General features: G+C 35.6%; 1 protein-coding gene across 8 annotated transcripts in view; it reads left to right on the top strand.

Annotated features, from left to right (window-relative positions):
* ODF2L (outer dense fiber of sperm tails 2 like) overlaps positions 1 to 24,298 on the top strand; it is a 36,369-nt gene that overhangs the window by 9,744 nt on the left and 2,327 nt on the right. For 2 of the 8 annotated variants that reach the window (XM_087960566.1, XM_087960565.1), the window contains exons 4-16: positions 1,601 to 1,727; positions 3,401 to 3,463; positions 4,186 to 4,257; positions 6,361 to 6,477; positions 8,844 to 9,029; positions 10,714 to 10,823; positions 12,483 to 12,618; positions 13,018 to 13,128; positions 14,902 to 15,006; positions 15,132 to 15,290; positions 17,935 to 18,020; positions 18,115 to 18,277; positions 20,363 to 20,488. In XM_087960566.1, coding sequence (XP_087816692.1) covers positions 1,601 to 1,727; positions 3,401 to 3,463; positions 4,186 to 4,257; positions 6,361 to 6,477; positions 8,844 to 9,029; positions 10,714 to 10,823; positions 12,483 to 12,618; positions 13,018 to 13,128; positions 14,902 to 15,006; positions 15,132 to 15,290; positions 17,935 to 18,020; positions 18,115 to 18,277; positions 20,363 to 20,488 — 1,561 coding nt within the window. The remainder of the gene's footprint in view (positions 1 to 1,600; positions 1,728 to 3,400; positions 3,464 to 4,185; positions 4,258 to 6,360; positions 6,478 to 8,843; positions 9,030 to 10,713; positions 10,824 to 12,482; positions 12,619 to 13,017; positions 13,129 to 14,901; positions 15,007 to 15,131; positions 15,291 to 17,934; positions 18,021 to 18,114; positions 18,278 to 20,362; positions 20,489 to 24,298) is intronic. The other 6 variants (XM_087960568.1, XM_087960567.1, XM_087960569.1 and 3 more) reach the window with 4 other exon arrangements.

Raw genomic sequence — 24,298 nt, 5'->3', positions numbered from 1 at the left:
GTGACTTATGATCATTTTTCACACTTACGACTGTTGCACCATCCCCACAGTCATGAGAGCCAGGCAAGGAGATGCATGCCTCGATGTGAGTGATGTTGAGTTGGCCATACCCACCCAATAACATGACCACCAAGCCATGTCCACCAGTCACATGACCACCAAGCCACGCCCACCACCTAAGCCATGCCCACAGAACCGGTTGTTAAAAATTTGAATCCCACCCCTGCCTAGCATGCGCGCTCATGCTTCACCTCCCTGACGGGACGGGCGAGATGGGGCGGTGGTGCGCCCTCCGCTCAGAGGCCTTGAGACCCTCTTCCTTGGTCCTATCAGGTGACATCTAGTGGATAGAACCTGTAGTACGTCCCTTCTGATGGACTTGTTGGGATGTATAGAAGAAGCAGTCCTTCAAATAAGCTCAAATAAATATTACTGTAAACCAGGTGTGTCAAACTTGTGTTGTCACGGCGTTGTCATGTGATGTATCTCAACTTTTTCTTCTTTGCTAAACCAGGCATGGACGTGGCCAGTGTGTGACACATCCGGCCCACGGGCCACGAATTTAACACCCCTGTTGTAGTAGTTAAGATGCCTGGCTAGAAGTCAGGAGCCTGTGAATTTTAGCCCTGCCTTACGGTGCCTTAGGCATGAAAGCTGGCAGAGTGACTTCAGGCCAGCCACTCTGTTTCAAGCCAACTCACCACACAGGGTTGTTGTGGTAAAAATAGGAAATAGGAGGAGGAAGAAATATTAAGCACGTCCGTCACCTTGAGTAATTTATAAAGGCAGGATACAAAGAAATAAACAAATGCTTTCATTTCAGAAAGTACAGGCAGCCTAAGAGCACTGCTCTTCATAGATTATACAACTTCATCCTGTATGACATCACATAGAAAATAACAAAATGAAAGTTGCATGCATGTTATTAAAGCTCTCATCATCAGAGCATTGTGATACTATCTGATAATGAAAAGTCTTAAAGAAGAATATTAATTCAGAGAGAATCAAGAATCCCACTAATTTATTCCTATTTTCTAGATATCCATCATGGTTGGAAGATTTGTAAAAGACTACCTAGTGAAATTACCTAATTAAATTATTTAGTGCTTAGAATTAAAATGCTTGGAATAACTTAAACAGTCTCTTTATATTTTTAAATAAAAAAGATTATGTGACAGTCCAAAGAATTAAGTAATCATACACACTTTGGTTTCAGACATCACTGCAATTCGCTTGTAGCTTTGTGTTCTGTATGAATCTAGTGACAGGTCTTATAAACAGTAGTTTTTACCAAGACTGCAAAATGCTTATATATTCATGCGGTCAAGGAGGGTGTCTGGAGAAGAATAAAGTATGCTCCCCAGTCATTTCCTGGCCTGCTTCTTCAAGTTTGTCAGTCTTTACTCTGTAACCTGATCACTTTTAGCTCTTCCTCAATGCTTTCCTCCTGTCTTGCCATCTAATATGCTGCAATATAGTCAATAAATCATGGTTAAGTATGTATGAGCAATGTTTTAATATAAATAAAGGGTTGGATAAACAGTTTTTATATATTTTATAATACAGTATGCGTTTCTGTTTGCATTGTTTTTATGATTAGGCCATGGGAAGATGCTATGAAAGATAAAGTTGCTTTTCAGGAAATGCTTCATGAGGCAGAGCTGGCAGTTAAGTCAGCAGAAATGTTTTTGCCATCGTTTAAAGAAAGTCTTGTTAGAATTACAAAAGTAAGTTCAGATAGTTATCTATAAACACTACTAAATCAGGTGAATTACAGATCATAAGAATTATGAAGAGAATTGCGATCATGGAAATGGATTTTTCCCCCTTTGTCTACTATCCTCTGACTAAATTTAGAAAGGCAAGAGAACTTTCAGTGTTCAGTTCAACACAAGAGACTGCAAAAAAAGAAGAAGCTTGGGTTGGGTTTAAAAATATTTGGATAAGTTTATGATTCATTAATTTCTGATAAGTCAGTACAAATATTGAACATTATTGACATTGCTTCAGATTATCAGTTCATATCTGATTTGAAGATTAATTTTGCTAAAGTTTTTTTTGATGCTCTAGTAGTCATATGCATTGTAGGAAGCTGTTCTTATATTTGAATAATATTACCTGTAATTACCTGTATTTCAAGATGTTTTAAAATTGTTTTAAAATAATGTTAAGAGTAAAACTGACATTAAAAAATTTGGAGATCCATTTAACCATTTTTAAAGGCTTGTTGTATTTCTGCTTCTGATGAAATAACAATTTCTATGCAAGAGGACTTACTGATAAATGAGTTAGAAGCTATCCAAAAAATGAAGGAATTGTTAAGCTGGCTATTAAGGTCAAGCAAGGAAAAAGAAGTTAGAATGATGTAAATTATTGTGAACAAGTATAGCATGAATTAAAAGAATTAAACATTTGTAACTTTTTCTTTAGGATTTCAAAGGGAAATTGTGCATTCACAGAAAAATGTAACATAGATACAAAGTTTTCTGTACCTGTCTATCAGAGTAATGTTTTTAGGTTTAGTACTCTGTCCCTAAAATTTCTGTTGCTTTGCATATCTGAAAAAGCCCCTCGATGACAGAGTAACTTAGGAATGACTTATTAGATCGATTTTTAAATAAAAATTCCATCCCAGCAGATCTGTCAGATGGCTCATCCAGATGATCCAGAACATTAAGCAGAAATATTTGCTTTCTTGAAATAAATCTATTCACACTAGGCCCCTCAGCAAAGATTTTTTTCCCCCGCTGGCTATTCGTCTTCTAGCAAAACAGCTATTTGTAGACAAAATAAGTAGTTTATTGTGTCATGCATTAGATTTTTGCTTTTAAATATTGTGTGCTTCTCCAATCTCTCAAAGAAAAATACAAATGCAGAGTTCATAAATAAGTTATCCTTTATTGCCTGAATAAGCAAAAATGAATGCAAAAGAACTTATTAACAGAGGTTAGATTTTTGGTAGTTGTCCCAAAGGTGCTTTTTCAAAAGGTAACTGGACTTTGTTTTTCCTTGAAAAAGCACCTTTGGGACAACAGTGACCTGGGTGACTGAGACATTTTTTGTTTTTATGAGTTTTGTAGCTGTATTTAGCATTTGGTAATGGGAGTAAGTTTTGCTTTGTTCTTTGTTCTCTAAATTATGTATAAATATAGCACATATTTATATATTTACTAGAAATGGGTAATCATTCACTTTCCAGATATAGCAAAACTGCAACATCCAGCGTTCTTTATCACTGGCTATGCTGGGAATTGTAATGTCCAGAGCATCTGAAGGATTGCATGTTCCCTACTCTTTTAGGAAGATGAAGAATTTGATATTTCAGGAGCCATATCAAACTATGTTGTATGGGTTTTTAAATGACAATTAAACAATTTGATTCAATTTCTCTTATTTTTAGATTGTCAGTAAAGAGACAAAAGATTTGGATCAGAGTTTATCAGAAAGTAAAATGGATATTGAAGTAAGTTCTTTTTTCTGGTACATCTTCCTCTCATCAAAGGTAACATCTCCATTGAAGATATACTCAGCAGCTGCTAAGAGAAGAAAAAAAAGGATAAAAACTTTATGATTTGATTGTTACTTCTGATAGTATTTTTTCCAAGTAGTCAATGTTATTAAAAGGCATGAGTTGTAGCTCAATATACCAGATGCAAAGGTCATTTTTTAAAATTAAATTGGCTAATCAGCACCAAACTCCTGATTTTCTGTCACCACAGACTAACATTACTCTCCTTCTACAAACTCTGTGTTACATATAGTTGTAAATTAGTTAGCAAAAATACATGAACAGAACGCACGTGCATGTTTTTGAATCAGTTTTGACTATTGGCAACTGCCTGGGCAAATCACTGCAGGGTTCAGTTTTTTGCAAGGGTTTTCAGAAGTGGCTTGCCATAGCCTCCCTTCTAGGACTGAGAAAGTGTGGCTGGCCCAAGGACACTCAGCTAGCTTCATGCCTGGTCTCCTGGTCTCTAGTCTGGTGCCTAAACCACTACACTAAACTGGCCCATTTTCAATACTTGGGAGGGGAGAATCAAGCACACTTAAGAAAAAAATGTTGGCTACTTGGTATGCGAATGATCCCTAGACATTATACCTACTAGTAAGGGTAGAATTCATCGAAAAATAACAATCTCATAAACTTTTCCTGATATTGGATCTTTTTTCTCCTTGTGTCTGAAGAGCCTCAGAAATGAAGTGATTCAAAAAGAGAAGCATATTTTAGATCTTTCAGTTCAGCTTCAGCAAGAAAAAGTAAGTTAACATGTATCTTCAAGGCATTTTTAAAAAATGTTTGTATTCCTATAAGAAGATGTGCCTGGTTATATGATAATCCCATTGCTTTTGGAATCTTTTGGCTTCAGGATGTATTTGCCAGTTTTAAATTTCAATCTCATATCTGGAAATAAACTATACTGAATTGAATTTCCAGCTGTATGGAGACCCAAGAGTTATCTTTGAATACATATACTGCCCCCCCCCCCCCCCCCCCCCCCCCCCCCCCCCCCCCCCCCCCCCCCCCCCCCCCCCCCCCCCCCCCCCCCCCCCCCCCCCCCCCCCCCCCCCCCCCCCCCCCCCCCCCCCCCCCCCCCCCCCCCCCCCCTCCCCCCCCCCCCCCCCCCCCCCCCCCCCCCCCCCCCCCCCCCCCCCCCCCCCCCCCCCCCCCCCCCCCCCCCCCCCCCCCCCCCCCCCCCCCCCCCCCCCCCCCCCCCCCGGGCCTTCCCCGCCCGTATTTTATTATCTATCCATTATTTATTTAAAATTTATCAAGTAAGGATTTATGCTGATTTAATGCTTATAAACAATTGATGTATTTTTTCTTGTACTCTACATTTTTACTAACATTTCCTGTGATGTTTTAAAGTTTAAAAAAGACTTTATTTCTCTGCTCCTGCATTTATTTTCATAAATGATTATTAGCTGCTTTAAGAATACAGTTGGAAGTAAAAATGGACTAAAATCATAAAAATAAAAATTGGGTTTATCTGACTGGGGTATCAACAATTTCTGGAATTTTCCACATTATGTTACATCTAGTACTTTTGTTCATTTCAGAAACTGCACATCAGTTTGTGAAGTGGTTAACTGACTACATCATAGAAGCAAAAATTCCTCTTCAGTAAAATCAAAGTTTACCATGATCCCTAATGCATTTTCTAGCCATCTCTATCATAAACACTATACTTGCTAACAGATATGACTCCTCTCTTGCAAATAAATGGCTCAAAACAAGGAAGGCTTCTTTCCTTTTTAATTACTATTTTTCTTTTCCTGAGCTTTGTACTTTTCCCTGTGCTTTTTTTTTTTTTCCTTCTGAAAGAAAAATTCCAGCAATGCATCATGGAAGATGAGGGTTGAAACCTTTCAACCATAAGACACTGTAAAAAGTATGAAGCCATTTATTGATGGAAAAAGTAGGGCATTTAAGAAAATAGTAATTTAGAAAAGAATTCACCCTGTTTCTAGATATGTTGGCCACATGGTAAACCTCAACAATACATTATAATCCTGTTTCTTCCTGGGATATTTTATTTATTTCATTAACTCACAGATTCATTCAGAATATACTGAGATATATATATATATATACACACACACACACACATTAATTAATTAATTAATTAATTAATTAATTAATTAATGGCTGCAAGGATTTTTTGTTGAAAAAGATGTTTCACCCGCTCTGTGGAAGACTGCCTAAATTATCTGGAACAACTTCATGTTAAAAAAGTAAATCTGATGTTGAATTCAATTCTATCAGGAAACCATTTTTAGACTATAGTTTTGTACATAAAATTTGGAGTGTGACTTTATATATATATTGATTTTTCATACCATATAATCTACATATAATTTACAGGATTTAGGCATTGTTTAATCATCCATAATCACTCTTTTTAATAACTCCATTTCTGTCTACCAAATACCTTTAAAGTTTAATAGAGATATGCTTGAATGGATATTAACTCTCATAATATAAGATATTAATGATGTATTAAAATATATTAATCGTATGATTTTTTAATTTGTTATATATTTTTCTATATTTGCCTGTTATTTCTATATTTTTAAAAACTTATAATTTTTTGTCTTTTAAAAAATAGTTTGAAAATTAATATATCTCTGGTTTCAAATAATTGGAACACTTGCTTCATTATTCATATAATTCTGCATGTAATATAAGCATTTAAACTGGATTAGTACAGGGATAGTGAGCACATACACATTGAATTAAAACTTCAGCATATTTCGCACTGATCATGCAGCTGTTATTAATTCAGTACTTGGAAAAAAAACCTAAAATTTGCTTTTATACAGCTTCTTGGAATTTATTGGGGCATTTCTTTTATATTTTAGGCTAATGTACAAAAAACATACCGCCATTCTGAAGCAATACAAACAGTACAAATTCATCTACAGTCTCAGGTAGAGAAAAAAGAGGAAGAAAATAATCAACTAAGAGCAAAATTTCAGGTTAGTTTTTTATAATTTTTGTTTACTTAATAAATAGGTGAGCATCTCTGACTTGAGAAAGTAGGGGGCGTGCATAAGCGCACCAACGTGCCTACCGTCCCTGTCCTATTGTTTCTCCTATTCTTTTATTTTTCTTATATGTAACCATTTCATGTATTCACAACTATGTATACATTTATACTTATTATCTTGTAAACAATTGGCAAATCAAATAAATAAATAAAATAAATAAATAGTTATAGTTATTAAACTTCAGTTATGTAAACTTTTATGCAAAATACAGATGAATGGGCTGCTTTCTTTAAAAAATACTTGCCTATTTGGCAGTCACAAAAAATAATCTAGTCTCTGCTAATAGACCTTTTCATTCCATCAGTGATTTGAAAAAGCCTATTTATCTTGGAGCCAGAAAATACCTAAATGTCATAGCTTATGAAGGCTAGTAGCCAAGTTTAGATTACAAACCAGGGATTTAAATGAATTTTCTGGGGAAAATATTAGAATCTTTCCCATGACTAAATGGAAGAAATTCTGAAAACTTGATTTCTTTATGATTTTTGACATATTTCATTTAAAAATTATATTTAAATTTGTATTTTTTCCATGTATTTACATTTAGGCTTTTTTTTTAGAAAAATAGAAAATAACCTCATTGTTTATTTTTAATTTACATTGTAAAAGATTATACTCTTAATGTAACCACAATTGACAGATGTTGTAAATAATGTGAACATTCTAGCCATAAAGTTGTTTTATGCCTAATTTTTTGTCAAAATTACAGAGAAGTAATGGTGACATCTAGCGGTAACAGGAAGAACAGTGATATAGATCGTTTCTTACTGACATTTGTCAGTAAACTGGGTAATTGGGATACCCATTTATGCCCAACTAACCTTGTGTTTTAATATGTGAATAATTCACAATTTTCTTCCATATATTTCCAAGCAGATGCAAAAACTTTTTCTTTGCATTTTTGGAAGGTCATCATACATTGCAGATGGGCTGCATTTGACTTGGCAGGCTTCAGCTTACACAGACCTTCTCTAACCTGACTTGGTGGCTACAAAAATGGAAGTGTGGGACTGGAAAGTTTATATTGGAATAGTAGCTTAAAACATTTTCCCAAGCAACTTCTTTAGATTGTCTGATCCAATTAAAATAACATTTTTGCACTCCTCATCTGAATTTGTTACTTGAAGCTGTTGTATATAATGATTGCACTTGTACATTGCCTTTTTAAAGACAATGTTGTTGTCCTCTGCAAATAGACACTACTTTAATTGAAGTATATGACTACATGGTTACCTAGTGGATTCTATGATAGACAAACTTGTAAAAAGTCTTCTCGACTAGGGTGGAGGTTTTTTTGAACCCAAAATAAGCATAAACATTGTGGAATTTCTGCTGTATTGTTCCAGTTAGGCAAGGTTCAGCAGAAATGAAATTTGCAGCCTCTACTCTCCTCCTTTCCCCTCCACTGTCATCTTACTAGTGGCTTCTCTTCCTTTGGTCCCCTGCTTTCATTCACTGCCAGTATGACTATACCAGTGTGGCATATTACACTGGACCTATTCACATTTGTCCAACCTTCTTTTCTTTCCCGTGCCCAGTTTAATTTTATAATCTGGATCAAATATCCATGTTTTCAGTACTTTGAGCTGCCTTTATGATCCACAAAGAACATAAACCAGACTGATTTGATCTGATCAGAATGACTCCCTTCCAGTACTGGATTCAAAAACCTATTATCCTTGTTTATAGGGTTATCAATAAATTAAAGCTAGAGTATAGATCCATATAACAATACAAAGTAATCCCCTTTGAATGCAAAAAAAAGTTTATTTCTGAATAGATGTGCATAGGATTTACACTTTTAATAAATGGGGTGACGATTGTGTACAAGACAAATAATATTCTTCCAGAAAGCAGTAGCAGAATATTTCCTACCTTTCTCAGGCTTGCTGTTTATCGTTGAATATAGAGTTGACGATTTATGCATGAGTCAGCCTCCATTAGTGTTCAGATTTTCAGTACTTATGTCATCTAGATATTCAAAATACTTTATCGTATGTGGTACATTTTCAGTAGCCTTGATCCAGTAATGGAACTTATTCACATTTAGTCACTCTCTCAGCTCAACTCAGCTCACAGTGTTCTAGTGGGGAAAATAGAAGGAAGGAGTGTTAAATATGCTCATCATCTTGAGTTATTTATAAAGATAATAAAGGGAGGATATTTAGAAAAAAATAAAAAGACAAATATATTTAGACTCTGGTTAAGATAGATTATATGTCAATTCCTTCATCTAGTCAACATTCACATTAATTTTCCTGTACTCAGAACACCTTTAAAAAAATTTGTTGCAGACGATGGAGAAGAATATTGCTGAATGGAAGAGACAAGTTGGTGAATATAAGCAGAACATTTTGGCTGAAAAGAAAAGAAAAGTGGAACGGAGGAATGCCCTGAAAAGAGCAGTTGTTGTTCAGAAACAAAGAGCTGAAAACATGAAAGTGGTTGTTGAAAACCTCTTTTCAAAAATTAAGGAAAAGGTTAGTAATTGTAGAAGGCAAGGTGAGTGGATAGAAGGGTGATAGGACTGCTGATAGCTCCATAGTAGCTGCTTTATGAGAGTGCCCTCAACACTCCTTCAAAATTCCAGACGTGCCTGTTGGTTAAAAAATATTGCTGACACCTTCCTGAAAGCAAACTAATCATTAGCTAGTGATTTAATACTTAGAAATTCAACTTCATATACACGCATGCATATTTACATTATTTTATGATGAAATACATATAAGGGTATTGGGATGACTTACAGGTAGTCTTTGACTTATGACCACAATTGAGCCCAAAATTTCTGTTGTTAAGGATTGCCTTCTTGTGCATGCTGCCTTTGGCTTCCCTATTTTATAAGACTTGCACATTTTGAAAAAGATTTGGAAAATTTTCAGATTCTGTAGGCAAATTAATTTTGACATGCTTCCACGGGAGGCAGAAAGAAGGTGGCTGCTGCTTTAATTAACTATGTTTAATAAAACATCTTTAATATAACTCACATATATTAATGCCACTTTTTTCAGGCACTTTTTAATGAATAGCAAAGAGGTGTTTACACTGGCACAAGATTCAAAGTGCTTGTTTTTGTTTCTTCCATCTACGGCTTTAAGTTGTTTTGTTTTTTATTTAGTTGACATAGTTGAATGTTGTGCACTGTTTATAAAGCTATCCAATGGAAAGTTGTACAGATAAAAGGAGAATATTTTTAGCTCAGGGCTGAAATGAGGGGTCCTTGATGCTCTCTAAGCTTTTTTTTTAAATCAAACTAGGTAACATCAGTGATAGGTGAATATTGTAGCTATAGTATGTGTGTGTGTTTTAACAATAAGCTTTCCTTTTTGTTGTTTAGATTAGGTGTGTTTGTGTGTGTTTGTTGCTAGCAGTACCATATTCTACTGCAAACTTGTAAATAAGCATTTCTAAAGTTTCTATCCTGGAAGATAAGGAACTAGGAGCTTTGTACTACTAGTAATACGTGGATTTCTGCCCTTTACCCAAAGAGCAGGATTTTCCCAATAGTCTGCTCAATTTGACTCTAGACAAGGCAAAAAAGGAGAATAAAGCATTGCTTCTTTTTCAGCCTATTTATTCCTTTAAGTGGAACTTTCAGTTACCTGTGGCAACTGGTGAAGTGCAGTTCTAATGCAAAATGCTTTCCAGGTTCCAATCAGTTTTTTAAAAAAACCTACAATTCCAATAATGATCTTATTGGGTTTCTTGTTTATAGCAATCTCATTAGCATTTGCCAATCAGACATCCCAGGCAGTTGAAATAGAAACATTTCTGAGTAAACTTCTCTTATTCATGCCTGTAAAACATGGTGGATAATGAAGAAGAAATTATCTGGGATAACAATTAAAGGTTGTGGTCATTTCTTTGTCTTTCCTTAAAAAAAATACATTTCTGAACAAAACAATACATTGATGAAAAACATTCCTAGTATTTTGGAAAATTCCACTGTGATGTTCTTAGGTTATTTTACAGTTTACACTTAGTGTTTTACAGGTTGGTTTTTTACTTTTTAAGTGATGTATTTATGATGAGGTTTCAAATGTTACACTGTGTTCTACTGCAATACCTTCAAAAACTGCTTTGAAGAACAATTTCTCCTAAGCTTATGGAATTTGAAAAAGGGGTCCTTATAAACACAAAGTCCAAATTTTGTATTATCTCCAGGAAATCCAGTTGTCTGAGGTATTTTCAGCTTCTAATATCTGGAAAAGTCATCACGAGATCATAATAGAGGAAAAAATCAAGTTAGAAGTCCAGGTTGAAACTCTAAAAAAGTAAGTAAATGCCTGTGGCTAAATAATTCTCTTTTTTAAAGGGTATAACATAGCCTGTTTTCATTTTTCATGTAACGTATGTCATGTTTATAATTTCCATTCTTCTTAGGATATTTTACTTGGACGTTTGTTAGGAATCAACAGAATAAAAAGAACTAAATAAACAACAACCCCCAACTTTACAATAGAGAGATTTTTGGATTTCAGCCATTTTCCTGTGGCTTCAATGGTTTTTAGAAATAAAACAGACTTACTGTGGGTCATTGAGTTGTGGTCATTTTTCCTAAGCAGTGAACTAGTTTGGAAAATGTCTATGTTAGACTTTTTAGTGGGGCAACAATTACACTGCCTGAGAAGAGGATACAAAAGCTTTATGATTAGTTAGCTGCTGCCCTGCTTCTGTTATGGTAGATTTATTCCTACTGTGGTTCATTTGCAAGAAATCCATTTAGGATATAAATACTCATTTGGTCAACATTGGTGACTAGACAAATGAACAGGCCTTTAGAGGAAGAATAGGTTGAATGTTTCTTCTGTTAGATGACTTGGTTTCCATAGTGGCTGTTGAAAGAACAAGTTTCTCTTTGACCATGGCCAATATTGAAAGAAGCTGGTAAAGAGAGACAGAATAATTTTCTTCTTTTTAGCTGCTTCTTTGCAGCATTTCTTCTGTAGCCAGTATAATAGGGTGTTTGCCACATCATTCCATCATTCGACTGCTTCACGGAAAGTAATTTATATGCATTTCAATGCTGGAGTAGAGAAGAGCATTTCCACTTCATCTTAATTGCAGAGAGGAAAGCTACTAAGTCATGGCTGTCAAACTTCTGGCCCACGGACTGTATGTGTCACGTGCTGGCACGCCCATGCCCGATTTAGCAAAGCCATGACAACGTGAGTTTGACATCCCTATACTAAGTGCAGTGAGTTAATTCTCCTGTTAGGGATTAGTTATTTTTCCATCAAACTGCAAACACCGATGAAGTCAGCTGAAGCACAAACCTTGTTAAACTTGTTAGTAGAAAATATATTGCCAGACACCTTTTTTCCCACCATAGTCAGTCATGGGTCTACTATATTGTGTACATCAAGGAGAACTTCAGTTTCTGGGGTCTATAAAAAATTCCAGCTGTTGCAGTAAGTGGATTGTGAGATGTATGGAACTTACTGAGTGTGATAAATGGTGGAATATGTCATAATTATTCTGTTTAATTACTAGGAATAGCATAGATAAAACCATATACCTCATTTCTAGTGCAGATTTATAATGCAGTGTTTTGGAGCCATACAAACTGGGTGCTACTGCAGTTTTTATTAAGTTGACTGCTTTTGTACGTACATTAGAGAAATATAGCACAATGTACCACAAAGTAGATGGCCATAAGATAAGACATTGCTACTCTTGAATAAGTCTTAAATTCCCAATCAATTAATTTTATTATGTTTTTCTTTTCATGTCATCCGTTAGAATAAGTAGATTTTATTTATTGAAACACAGTTTTCTGTATAAAAATATATACATCTAAACATCTAAAAAATTGCTAATGGAGATTATATTTAAACCAATTATAATTATTACAATGCGTTTATAATTAAATAGTATTACAGCATACTATTACACATATTAATTGCTAAAGACTTGTATTTCAAACTTGAAAGGCAAACCACAGACCTTGTAATGGATCTAAGCAGAATAGAAGAGGATGAAAGAAAGTCAGTGAACAAGATTATCCAAAAGATTAATTTTGTTGCTTCTGAAAATAAAAAGATTTCTACCGAAAATTCAAGGCTAAAGGTAAGTTATCTAAACTTTTATTTATACTTAAACATTACACAGCCCAACTTCCTCAGTGAAATTCCAGGGGTTGCTTCCCTAAATAATTTGTCTTTAACTTTAGAGGACTGTCTTGATTTGCTGCAAATACAGTAATGGAAATAGAGAGGGTTTCCCACCCCGCCTAATCCTTCTGTGAAGGTCTTCATTTTGGATGAAAAGCTTTCAAAGTTCATTCTAGTTCTCAAAATGTATATTAAGAAAGATTTTCAGTCCAATAGGGGACTTATTCAGAAGTAAATCTAAAGTTCAGCTTATAATACGGAATGTTATCTAACCTTTATTTAAAAAGCCCAGATGTTTTTTTCAGCCATTATATTTTTCACGACCAGTGCTTATACAAGTTATGCTCAATTGTAGGCATCCCTAGCTGATTTGGAAGCAAATTTTATTACTGAAGAAGCTGAACTTGAAAATTTACATAAACAAGTGCATCAGCAAGAAGAACTGGTTGAACAGTATAAAATTGAGGTAAGTTTTCCATGAGCCTAATTTGGAAAATATTTTCTCCTTATACATAATATGAATTGAATGTATGATTTTCCTATTATTCTAGAAATTCTGCCTCAGTTTAGAGCAGGATTTTTCAGTCCATAAAGTTTCAGATTGTTCAACAATCCCAAAACATGTATTGACTCTGTGGTTTCTTCCCCAAACCCCAAAAACTTTAACCTTAGACTGTCTACTATTGACCTCACCCCTTTCCTAAGAGATCTGTAGGGGGCGTGCATAAGCGCACCAACGTGCCTACCGTCCCTGTCCTATTGTTTCTTTTTATTTTTCTTATATGCATCCATTTCACGTATTTCGTAACTATGTTTATACCTATACCTGTTATAATCGCTTGACAAAATAAATAAAATAAAATAAATAGTGCTACAAATAACAACAACAACAACAACAACAGTAACCTTTGGGAATCACTTTAGGGGATTCTGGTTTAGAGCCTTACATCTATTGGAGCTATGCATCACATAAAAAACACACTTCATTTTGAAATCAAAACAAAGCAATCTCAATACACATCAAAATCTTTCAAGTTGGCTGCATTGCAACAGGAAAAAATTGAAAATGGCACAAGAGTTCTGTGTTTCATGTATAGGAAGTGATAACACAATATGAAGTCATTGTTCTCTCTTTTTTTAACACCAGCTGAGCAAAATAAATGGGTGACTACATATGCACCTTGCTTTCTTTCATAATTTTCATTTTGTCTTTAGAATATTTTCCAAATAATGCATTTGGAAGTTCATTGCCGTCAGTTTAGCTATAAGTTTCTGTCCCAGTTCTTCAAAATCCTCTGAAATGTCTCTAGTGTCATGCCTTTGTCTGTCATATTGTAAATTGCATTTTTCTTCCCTGGAACCTTACTCTAGTGTTCCATTTTTATAATCACAAAGTCTGGGTTTCTATGCTTTTTTTTAATTTTCAAATTCAGCCAGTTATTTCATTCCTAATAAATTAAAAAATTATATTTCCACATAGATATTATTTTGTTTCCTCAGTTTTTCAAACTTCTTAGCAAAAGTCTTAATCTAATTTTGTCTGTTCCTTTAATTTTTTTAACAGTTTCTTCAGTTAAATTCTTACTTAGCTTTTGCCATTTATTTTTAAAATTCTTTCAGCTGTAAGTTAATTTACACACCAGGTGGTTTTTTAAACTCGTATGGAATTTTTTTTTAAAGTTTAAAATAATTATAAATCCAAAGAGTTTAAAAAGTGAGATTAGATGAACCCATCCCTGTTGAGAGCTTTTGATGGCTTCCCTCGTCTCTTGGTGGTTAACAACAGCCATCCAGAGCACAAGTGGACAATCTCCAGACAAAGTCCAGAACAGTTCAGTTGAACCATGCTTATTGTTCTTTGCTGTGTTGCCATTTCCACTTCTTTGGAGAAATAATTATTTCACTGTTCTTCTCGTGGAAGTTCTCAAACATCACTTTTTTTGGAAATAGCTTGCCAGTTCCTTCTTCCTAGGGTTGAGAAGTGACTAGCCCAATGGCTACAGCGAGGCTAGAACTCACAACCTCCTGTATTCTAGTCTGATTTTTTAACCACTGTTAGACTTTTAACAACAAAGTAAGGAGATGCTAAAGAATGATCTGCTTTGGGTGTCATTGTCAAGTATGCTAGGTTCACCACTGACTGACATGATCCAAAGTCTAGTCAAATAATGTTGTGTGTGTGTGTATATATATATAAATAAATAAATATAAATATAAAATAAATAAAATGTTGTCTTAGGTGGCAAAATTAGAAGTGAAAGCTGAAGAAATGAGAACAAGATATGAAAAGATCATGCATGACAGCAGAACTATAACAGAAGGCAGAGATTTAGAAAGGGATGCGGTATGTGGTTCCAATCTATAATATATTCTATGTGTTCCATTCTTTGGTATATGGTTTGACTGTAGGAAGGTGAACAAAGTGACTGAACTCTGTTTTTTCCCTCCACTCCCGATGCCATTACGCAGATGAAGAGCCAAACGGAGGCTCACCAGAAGGAGGTAGAATATGCCCGTGGCTTACAGAAAGCAGCTGAAGAGAAACTGCAGAAGGATCAGGGAAGTCTTCTCTCCTGCCAAAAGAGCTGCGTAGAAAAATCCAAAGCCATTAGGGAGCTGCAGGCTCAGGTGCTTCGAGAATAAAACTTTCCTGCTTGATATTTAAACCAGCACCGAAAAATATTTTTTTAAAAAACTGGCAACCCGGCTCTCATCCTGAACATTGACTATCATCAACTTTTTTTAAAAAATGAGGGAGTTTCTTTTCTTAAAGCTAACTCCAGTTTTTCAAGGAATTAATGTTCCAAATTATTCTTTTCTGTTGTTTTTAAAGTAGGTGTTCTATACAATTCATTTGAAAGTGGGGATTTGGGCATGAAATGGGCCCAATTGTATAGAACACCTACTTGACCAGTATTATTCAGAAATTAGTTGCTCCTGGGTAGGAAAGGTAGTTGGGACACAAATGAGTGTCGTTTCAGTAGTAACAATTGAACAAATACATTGCATTCCACTAGGCATTTAAAAATATTACCGTATTTATCGGCGTATAACACGCACAGGCGTATAACACGCATCTTCATTTTAAGAGGGAAATTTCAGGAAAAAAAATTAAATTTCTAAATAAAAACTTTGAAGCAAAATAAGGGTAGCTCAGAACTTTTTTTTATTAATATTATTACCACTTATAAGGTAAATCAGTGGTCCCCAACCTTTTTGTACCAGGACCGGTTTCAAGCAGAAAATTTTTGCAAGGACCGGGGGAGAGAAGAGAAGGAGGCTTCGCTCTCTCGCTGCTCCACCATCCAAGGAAGAAACTGCTTCAAAGAAGCGGGGGCTTTTCCTGTCGCCGCAGCTATTCCGAAGTGCCCGTTTCACCCCCTCCCACCACCCGACCGCTGCGCTTTCAATCCACAGTGTCCCATTCTGCCTGCCTGCCTGCCTGCCTTAGTTTCTGGTTGTTTGGGAGCAGCTTCGGCTGAGAATAATAACTATTCGCCTCTTTTACTCAGCGAAGCTGTTCCGATTCAACCATTAACGAAGTGCAGGCAGGCAGGCAGAACTCAGAGCACTGCGAGCGGGCGAGGTGGGGGTGGGAGCAGGCGCCCCCCAGGAAGCTGCGGCGACAGGAAAAGCCCCCCCGGCTTTTTGAAGCAGTTTCTTCCTGTGCTAGTGGAGGAGCGAGAGAGCGACTGAGCTGACCCAGAGAGAAGGACAGGCTTCGGTTGCTTCCTCCCTCCCCTTCTTTCATTTGTGTCCTTGATCCCCGATCCCAGCAGCATTCACCGAAGGCTTCTTAACATTATATCGGCGTATAACACGCATACATCATTGCCCCCTATTTTCAGGGGGAAAAAGTGTGTGTTATACGCCCGATAAATACGACACATACAGATAGTCCTGAACTTATAATGGCAATTGGAACTGAAATTTTCTCTTGCTAAATGGTGAAGACTTAAAATGTGATTGGGGAGGAATGGGGGTGTGGATTGGGAAGGGCCGGGGTCAAGAGGCTGCACAGGGGTGCAAAGGAGGCATAGGGTTATATAAAATAATTGCTATCTATTTTGAGAATTCTTTGGATAAACATGAGAGATAGCAAATAAAAAAATTGTTATAATACAGTGGAAGAATAATGTATTTCTTATTTTATTATTATCCCACCTTTATAAAGGTGGCAGGCATATTTAATACTTCTTCCCCGTTCTATTTCTCCCCAACAAAAACCCTGTGAAGTGAGTAATGCTGAGAGTTTCAGTGCAAGCAATGCTTCCATCCACATACCTAATTCAGGAGCCCTAATTTTCAACAGCTGTCTGAAAATGTCCCAACATACAGTGATTACCAAACCTCAGTTTTGCTGAAATTAACTTTATCTCTCTATTGAAGCTTGTTTCAATAAGTCACTATCCAAACAAACATGTTTCCAAATGCATGGTTGCATGCTTCATAGCAATACATAAAACTTTTAAAATTCAAAAGGGATGTTTTGTTTGTTTGTTTATTTAGCATGTTTGTAAGTCCCTTTCCAGCAAATGCGCTCTTACATCAAAATGACTAACGTCGCAAAACTAATTGGCATAGTAAATAAAGCATTGGAGTGTGAGTATCACACAGCAGTGCAGTGAAAAAATGGCATCACAAAAGCACAATCATATATATTTTAAAACTAGGACAATGTAAATATGTCTGCTTAACCATCCCAAAGAAGATGGACTCAGCTGAACACTTGCTGACATAATAGAAAATGAGTCCATTTCCTGTCATTGTTAAGTTTAATTCAGAAGGTGAGAAGAACCAAAGCAGGATCTAATGAATTGATCTTGATGTCCATACCTTCTTGTGTGTAGGGCTGATGGGAAAGCAGTTCTTGAAAATAGCTGTGGGGACGCAGTGGTTAGAATGCAGTATTGCAGACTAATTCTGGTGATTTCCAGCAGTTCAAATCTGACTGGCTTACCTTTCCATCTTTTGAGGTCGATAAAATGAGAAGCCCAATTGTTGGGAGCAATATGCTAACTCTAAACTGCTCAGAAAGGGCTGTTAAGCACTGTGAAGCAGTATAGAAGTCTAAGTGCTATTGCCATTGTGATTCTCCCTGAACTGGATCTTCCACAATCTTGGATTTTTGTATATTACTCTTGCAAAGTACAGTCCAACTAATTTGTATTTACAGTGGGTTTATCTGCCAATATTACAGCTAGTTTCACAGCAGTTCATTTCTATATAGCTTTGTTGGATATGCGAACAATTCTCCCCCTTTTTTAAACAGATAAATCATAGCGATGAATTTTTGAAACAACTTTCTTTGGAGGAGGAAAATTACAACATTCAGCTAAAATATGAGGAAGTTAAAAGGTAAGTGTGATGTTTGCTTTTCTTCAAGGCTACTTATTCCTACTTATTTCTCTGTGTGGTATTCTTATGCTTATATATATATTTGACTTAAAAGAAAGCTAGAAGAAATTGAATTGCAAAACAAAGAACTGGAAAATCAGTTGGTGAATCAAGAAGACAGCCTTCAGAAAACCGAATTGCAGTTTAAACAGAAACTTACAGAATATGATGCTTTAGCAAGACAGCTAGAAGCTGCTTTGGAAGATGGAAGGAAACAGGTAAAATTAATATTGACGGATGAATGTTTTGTTAATAAAATTAAGAACGACATGTCTCTATACAGATAGTTCTCAACTTACAATCACAATTGAGCCAAAATTTCTGTTGCTAAGTGAGACACTTGTGAGTTTTGTCCCATATTACGACCTTTCTTGCCACAGTTGTTAAGTGAATCACTTCAGGTGTTAAGTTAGTAACGTGGTTGTTAAGTGAACCTGGCTTTCCTATTGACTTTGCTTGTCAGAAGGTCACAAAAGGGGATCACATGACCCCGGGACACTGCAACCATCATAAGTATGAGTCAGTTGCCAAGCGTCTGAATTTTTATCACATAACCATGGGGATACTACAGTGATCGTAAAGTGAAAAACAGTCATAAGTTACTTTTTTTAGTGCCATTGTAAGTTTGAATGGTCATTACATTGTGTAAGCCGCCTTGAGTCGCCATGGGCGAATAGGCGGCAATATAAATTAAATAAACAAACAAACAAACTGTTGTAAGTTGAGGATTATATGCATAACTGCAAAGATCACATATATAATGCTTCCCAATCAGTTTAAAATTTGGGGTGAATGATATATATTTTAAAGGAGACTTATATATACAGAACAATTGTTATATTGTGAAATAATTTCTTTTTTAATTTCCTTTCTGCCTTCCTGTTCAAAGGTCCTAGATCAAAACCTATCCTAATTGTTCCTCTAAACTAATCGCATATTGTAACATAAGTATCTTTTGGATTTTCCGCTACTATGAAATTTGGTTTTTAAAAATGGAGCAAAATGGATTTTAAAATATATAAATATGTTTAGTAATGTGCTTTTTGTGAAATGAAAATGCATTCAGGAATGTGTAAAGACACATTCAATTTTAAATTCTTTACCTATTAACATTATAGTGAAATGTAAAGATGGAGTGTAAAAGATGCATGAAATAGAATTATGCTTGAAATAAATTGCTCGGTTTATCTGTAACCTAATGGTTCTTACTCACATTGATGTTTAGACAACTAAAAGAAATGGCAGTGTGCCTAATCTTTAGTAAGTCTAAGACATGCCTCTGTCTGTCTGTCTGTATCTATCCTTTCCATGTTAGATAAATTCTTTCGATTTTCTTTTGATTTGATCTCCATGCATGTTCTTATATAATGTATTAGATAGTTTATTCAGGTGAGGAAGACCAGGTCCACACCTGAAGGTTGATTTAAACTGATTTATTACTGGTTTATTTGATACTTAACAGTTTAGAATCTTCTCAACTAACAGCATCTGCTTGGAGTTAGATTAGGGTCCACAGAATTCAAAGGGTGTTGGATTTAATCTGTTTGTAACGATGTAGGGATTCTAGGCTGATCTCTCTTTTAACCCCACCCCCAGGTTCTATAACTCTTACAGTTTGGGATGAAACATACTGAAAATCTCCTTAAAATTTACTTAATCCATGAAAAAAGAACAGCATGGAGAAAAATAAATTTTAAATCCTCCTTTTGAAAAAAAAAACCCATCCTGATAAACAAATAGAACATAAAAAAATGTCAAAGGACATAAGATAAAATTACTCATTGGGTTAAAAAAATCAAATTGTTTAAAAGGGATCCACAAAGGGAGTCCCCCCCCCATAATATAACTAATAGCAAGGATTGAACCAAAACTTTCTTCTGGATCATAACCTTCCTCACTAGGAAAAAAATGGTCAATTAGTTTCTCTAAGTGGAAAAGGGTTCAGCCAATACTTGGTTTCAAAGATAGATGTAGCTTTAACAAAAGTAAAATTTGATATTTTAGTTTGAGCCAAGAAGTTGGCAGACAAAATTAGAAAAATACTATCATTTCCATTTGAGTGATTATTTGAAAATGACAGGTTGTTTTTTGAAAATATTCATACTATACTTGAAAGTTAATGTAAAAAAAATCGTAACTATATAATTTCAATATATTTTTTCTACGTGGTTTTTCTATTAAAATATGGATTTCTATAACAGACAAGCATGTTGGTGACCACTCACAGAAACATAAAATAGTTTACTGTTGAAGTTGAAAAGCTATGTAATTCAAGTGAAACTTAAAATGTTTAATTCTTACAGTTAACAGAGGAACTAGGAAAAATCAATTCTAAGGAGCAATCTTTTCAGTTGAAAATATTGGATCTAGAAAATGAATTAAGAGAAAAGAAAAAAGAAAAGAAAGAGCTATCCAAAAGACTGGAAAATGTAAGTAGACTTTTTTTTAATATAAAAAAGTTAGATGTGTGTACTGTAAGCGTATTAGCTAGCTTAAGGCTGACTATTCTTTTTATTTCAGTATTACTTTAATTTGTCTTAAACTTTTTAAACTCATTAGATTTCCATAAGAACTTAAAAAGATCAAACCGATTGTATAGAACAAACGAAGTATATTTTATTTTTAAATAAGCTAATTCACATCAATTTTCCAATTTATTCTAAGGTTATCACTGCAGGTGTTATCAATCGATATCTACAAAAGTAGAAATTTGTAGAACACTGAAACTTCACTTCCTACTATTTGCTATCTATTCTTTTTCTTCCAAAACCCAGACTTCTTATTCTCAACAATATTGGACAATTGCAGAAAACCTTTTCTCTGCATGTTTCTCTATGTGCTGAATTATATGCCCTTACTTCTAAGAATCCATTGAGAATTGTCTACATTTTTTTTTTCTGGCTCTGATCATTATAAAAGATGGAAAGTGAAATTTTGAAAAGGAAGCGCCTGAAAGGAAAGGATTAAATATCCCCTCCTCACACATGGGCTGGTTGGAATTATTCCGTAATTTGGAGCAAATAAGAACAAGGACTTACAAACAATCTACTTAATTCATCATGTAATATTATAATGTGTTTCTTCCTTGCATTGATCTTGCCTGGATATTGAATTAAACCAAGGGTATTTGGGGTCAGATCCCTAACAAATTCATAAAGCTCATTAAGAGAGATGAAGAGAAATTCAAACAAACCTAACTGCAATCCTAAAATACACTTTTTAGTGAGTATCCAAATATTTTTATTTTATTTGTTTATTTATCAAAATTTAGAAATTGCCCATCACCCTCACAGAGAGTCACTAGGCAACTATGTAGAAATAAAATGTGTAACAAGTAAAATATTAAAATGTAAAAACTGTATATAAGAGCCAAAGATGTTTAAATTTAATATTAAAAATTAATTAAAAGGTGGGAGGCTGACCTTCCAGGTACTAATCAGCCCCAAGGCCAGGTGCTCCTTTGTGTGGGCACCAAACAAGATAGCAGAGCCAGGTTTTTAGACATTTTTAAAAGTCCAAGAGACTATTGTGCCTCTGGAGAGAGAATGTTTCAAAGGGAGGGGCAATTGCATTCTCTTCCTGGATCCTGCTAATTAGACTGATGGGGTTTGGAACATACCACCCCTGCCTGAGCAGGTTGATGCAGTGGGGTGAAGACCATCCTGCAGGTAGCCTATTCCCATGCCATGTAAGGCTTTAAAAGTCATAACCAATACCTTGAATTGGACCCAGAAGCAGACCGGCCCTCAGTGCAACTTACACAACGGAGGTGTAACATACTCCATCCTTGGGGCATACAAGATTGTTTACATGGCCACATTCGATACCTTCTGGGTATTTTTCAAGGGTAGTCCCACGTAGACCACGTTGCAACAGTCGAAAAGGGAAAAGACCAAGCGGAGAGCCTCCCTAACCAGGAAAGGCCTAAACTGACACACAACATAAAGTTGAGCAAAGAAACCCCCCTGTACTTGTCAACACGGTTTAATAATCTTATTAAGATAGTTAAGCTGAATCTTCCAAGTTAATCATTGTTAAAAGTACAGCCAGTGTTTCCTTGAATTTCTTGGCTAATGCATAGAATGCGTCTGTTGCTTTTTATTGATGTGAAAATTTAGTACAGAGATGTGAAATGATATCTAAATCTGCACTCATTGGGTGGGCTACAAGATCTCACTGGGCTCATAAGCAAATTCCTAGAGTTCCATCTTTTTTTTTCATTTAGGAAGGAGAGACCGAATAGCTATGACAAATGAAAATCTTGCTCGGCCCTAGTTGGAGGTGGCAAGGATTGAATAAAGATACGTGTCTTTCCATTGAGCCACCATCTTTTCTTTTGAAAAATGTACCAAGTTTCATGTTCTTGCAGGGTGTTTAGGAAATATTACTTGCATCAAGCTATTAAGTAGCTTTTTTTACCACAAATTTGTTTGAATTAACCATTCCAAAGAAGACATCAGAACACTTGGTAGATACAGATCATGTCTTAAAATTCTTGTTCCAATAGAATATTTCTTTCCGTTCTTGTGTCAGGGCCATTAAGTTATATTTTAAGCATTTTCCATTTTTGTGTTAAGCTGACAGTTAAAAATAAACATGAAACTAATTTTAATTCATGTACCAGCAGAGTGTCGTAGAGTTAATATGGAACACATCCTTTGTTCATCTTTTTTTACACAAAAGGGAGCATATTTATTTATTTTATTTATTTATTTATTTGATTTGCCAGTTGTTTACAAGATAATAAGTGTATACATAGTTGTGAATACATTAAATGGGTACATATAAGAAAAATAAAAAGAAGAATAAGAGAAACAATAGGACAAGGACGGTAGGCACGTTGGTGCGCTTATGCACGCCCCTACAGACCTCTTAGGAAAGGGGTGAGGTCAATAGTAGACAGTCTACGGTTAAAGTTTTTGGGGTTTGGGGAAGAAACTACAGAGTCGGGTAGAGCATTCCAGACATTGACCACTCTATTGCTGAAGTCGTATTTCCTGCAATCAAGTTTGGTGCGGTTAACTTTGAGTTTGTATCTATTGTGTGCTCTTGTGTTGTTATGGTTGAAGCTGAAGTATTCATTGACAGGTAGGACATTGCAATGTATGATTTTATATACCATGCTTAAATCAGACCGAAGACGGCGTAATTCAAGGTTTTCTAGTTCTAGAATTTCAAGTCTGGTGGCATAAGGTATTCTACAACGAGTAGAGGAGTGGAGAACTCTTCTTGTGAAATATTTCTGGACTTTCTCAATTGTGCTAATATCAGATACGTAATGTGGGTTCCAGACTGATGAACTGTATTCGAGTATTGGTCTAGCAAATGTTTTGTATGCTCTGGTTAGTAGTGTGATATTACCAGAGAAAAAGCTACGTAGGATTAGGTTAACAGCTCTTAATGCCTTTTTGGCTATGTAGTTGCAGTGGGCTCTAGCACTTAGATCATTAGAGGTGAGTATTCCAAGGTCCTTGACAGAGCTTGGGTCATCAACAAGATCTTGACTATTCAGCTTGTATTTTATTTTCTGATTTTTTTTGCCAATATGTAAGACAGAGCATTTATTTGTTGAGATTTGAAGTTGCCATTTGTTTGACCATTCTGATACACAGTCAAGATCTTTTTGTAGGGTAGCAGTATTGTCTGTGGTATTGAACAGCTTTACATCATCAGCGAAGAGAACGCAATTGCTCTTAATATGATCACAGAGGTCATTTATGTAGAGTATGAAGAGAGTTGGTCCTAGAACACTGCCTTGGGGGACACCACTATTGACAGGTACAGAATTTGATAGGACGCTCCCAATTTTGACCATTTGTTGTCTGTTTGCCAGGAATGCTTCTATCCAGTTATTCAGTTGTCCAGAGATACCATAGGATTTTATTTTTAGGAGTAGTTTGTCGTGTACCACTGAATCAAAGGCTTTACAGAAGTCTATGTAGATTGCGTCAATTGCTTTGCCCTGGTCGAGTTGTGTCGTCCATATGTTTTTGCAGTGTAAGAGTTGCAGATTACAGGATAGTTTTTCTGAAACCAAATTGTTTATTGGAGAGTAGGTTGTTTGTCTCTAAGTGGAGGATGATGGATTGGTTAATAATTGATTCCATGACTTTACAGGTGACGCAGCATAAGGAGATTGGCCTGTAATTTTCAACTAGGCTTGGGTCTCCCTTTTTGAAGATGGGGATGACTGTGGCTTGTGACCATAGGTTAGGCAAGGAGCTGGTCCTGAAAGATTT

Source organism: Notechis scutatus, chromosome 3 (genome assembly GCF_049901735.1).
Source record: "Notechis scutatus isolate UNSWTSFEM ecotype Mainland chromosome 3, rNotScu1.2, whole genome shotgun sequence".
NCBI classification, from domain to species: Eukaryota; Metazoa; Chordata; class Lepidosauria; order Squamata; family Elapidae; genus Notechis; species Notechis scutatus.
This window is presented reverse-complemented; position numbering and strand designations above follow the sequence as displayed.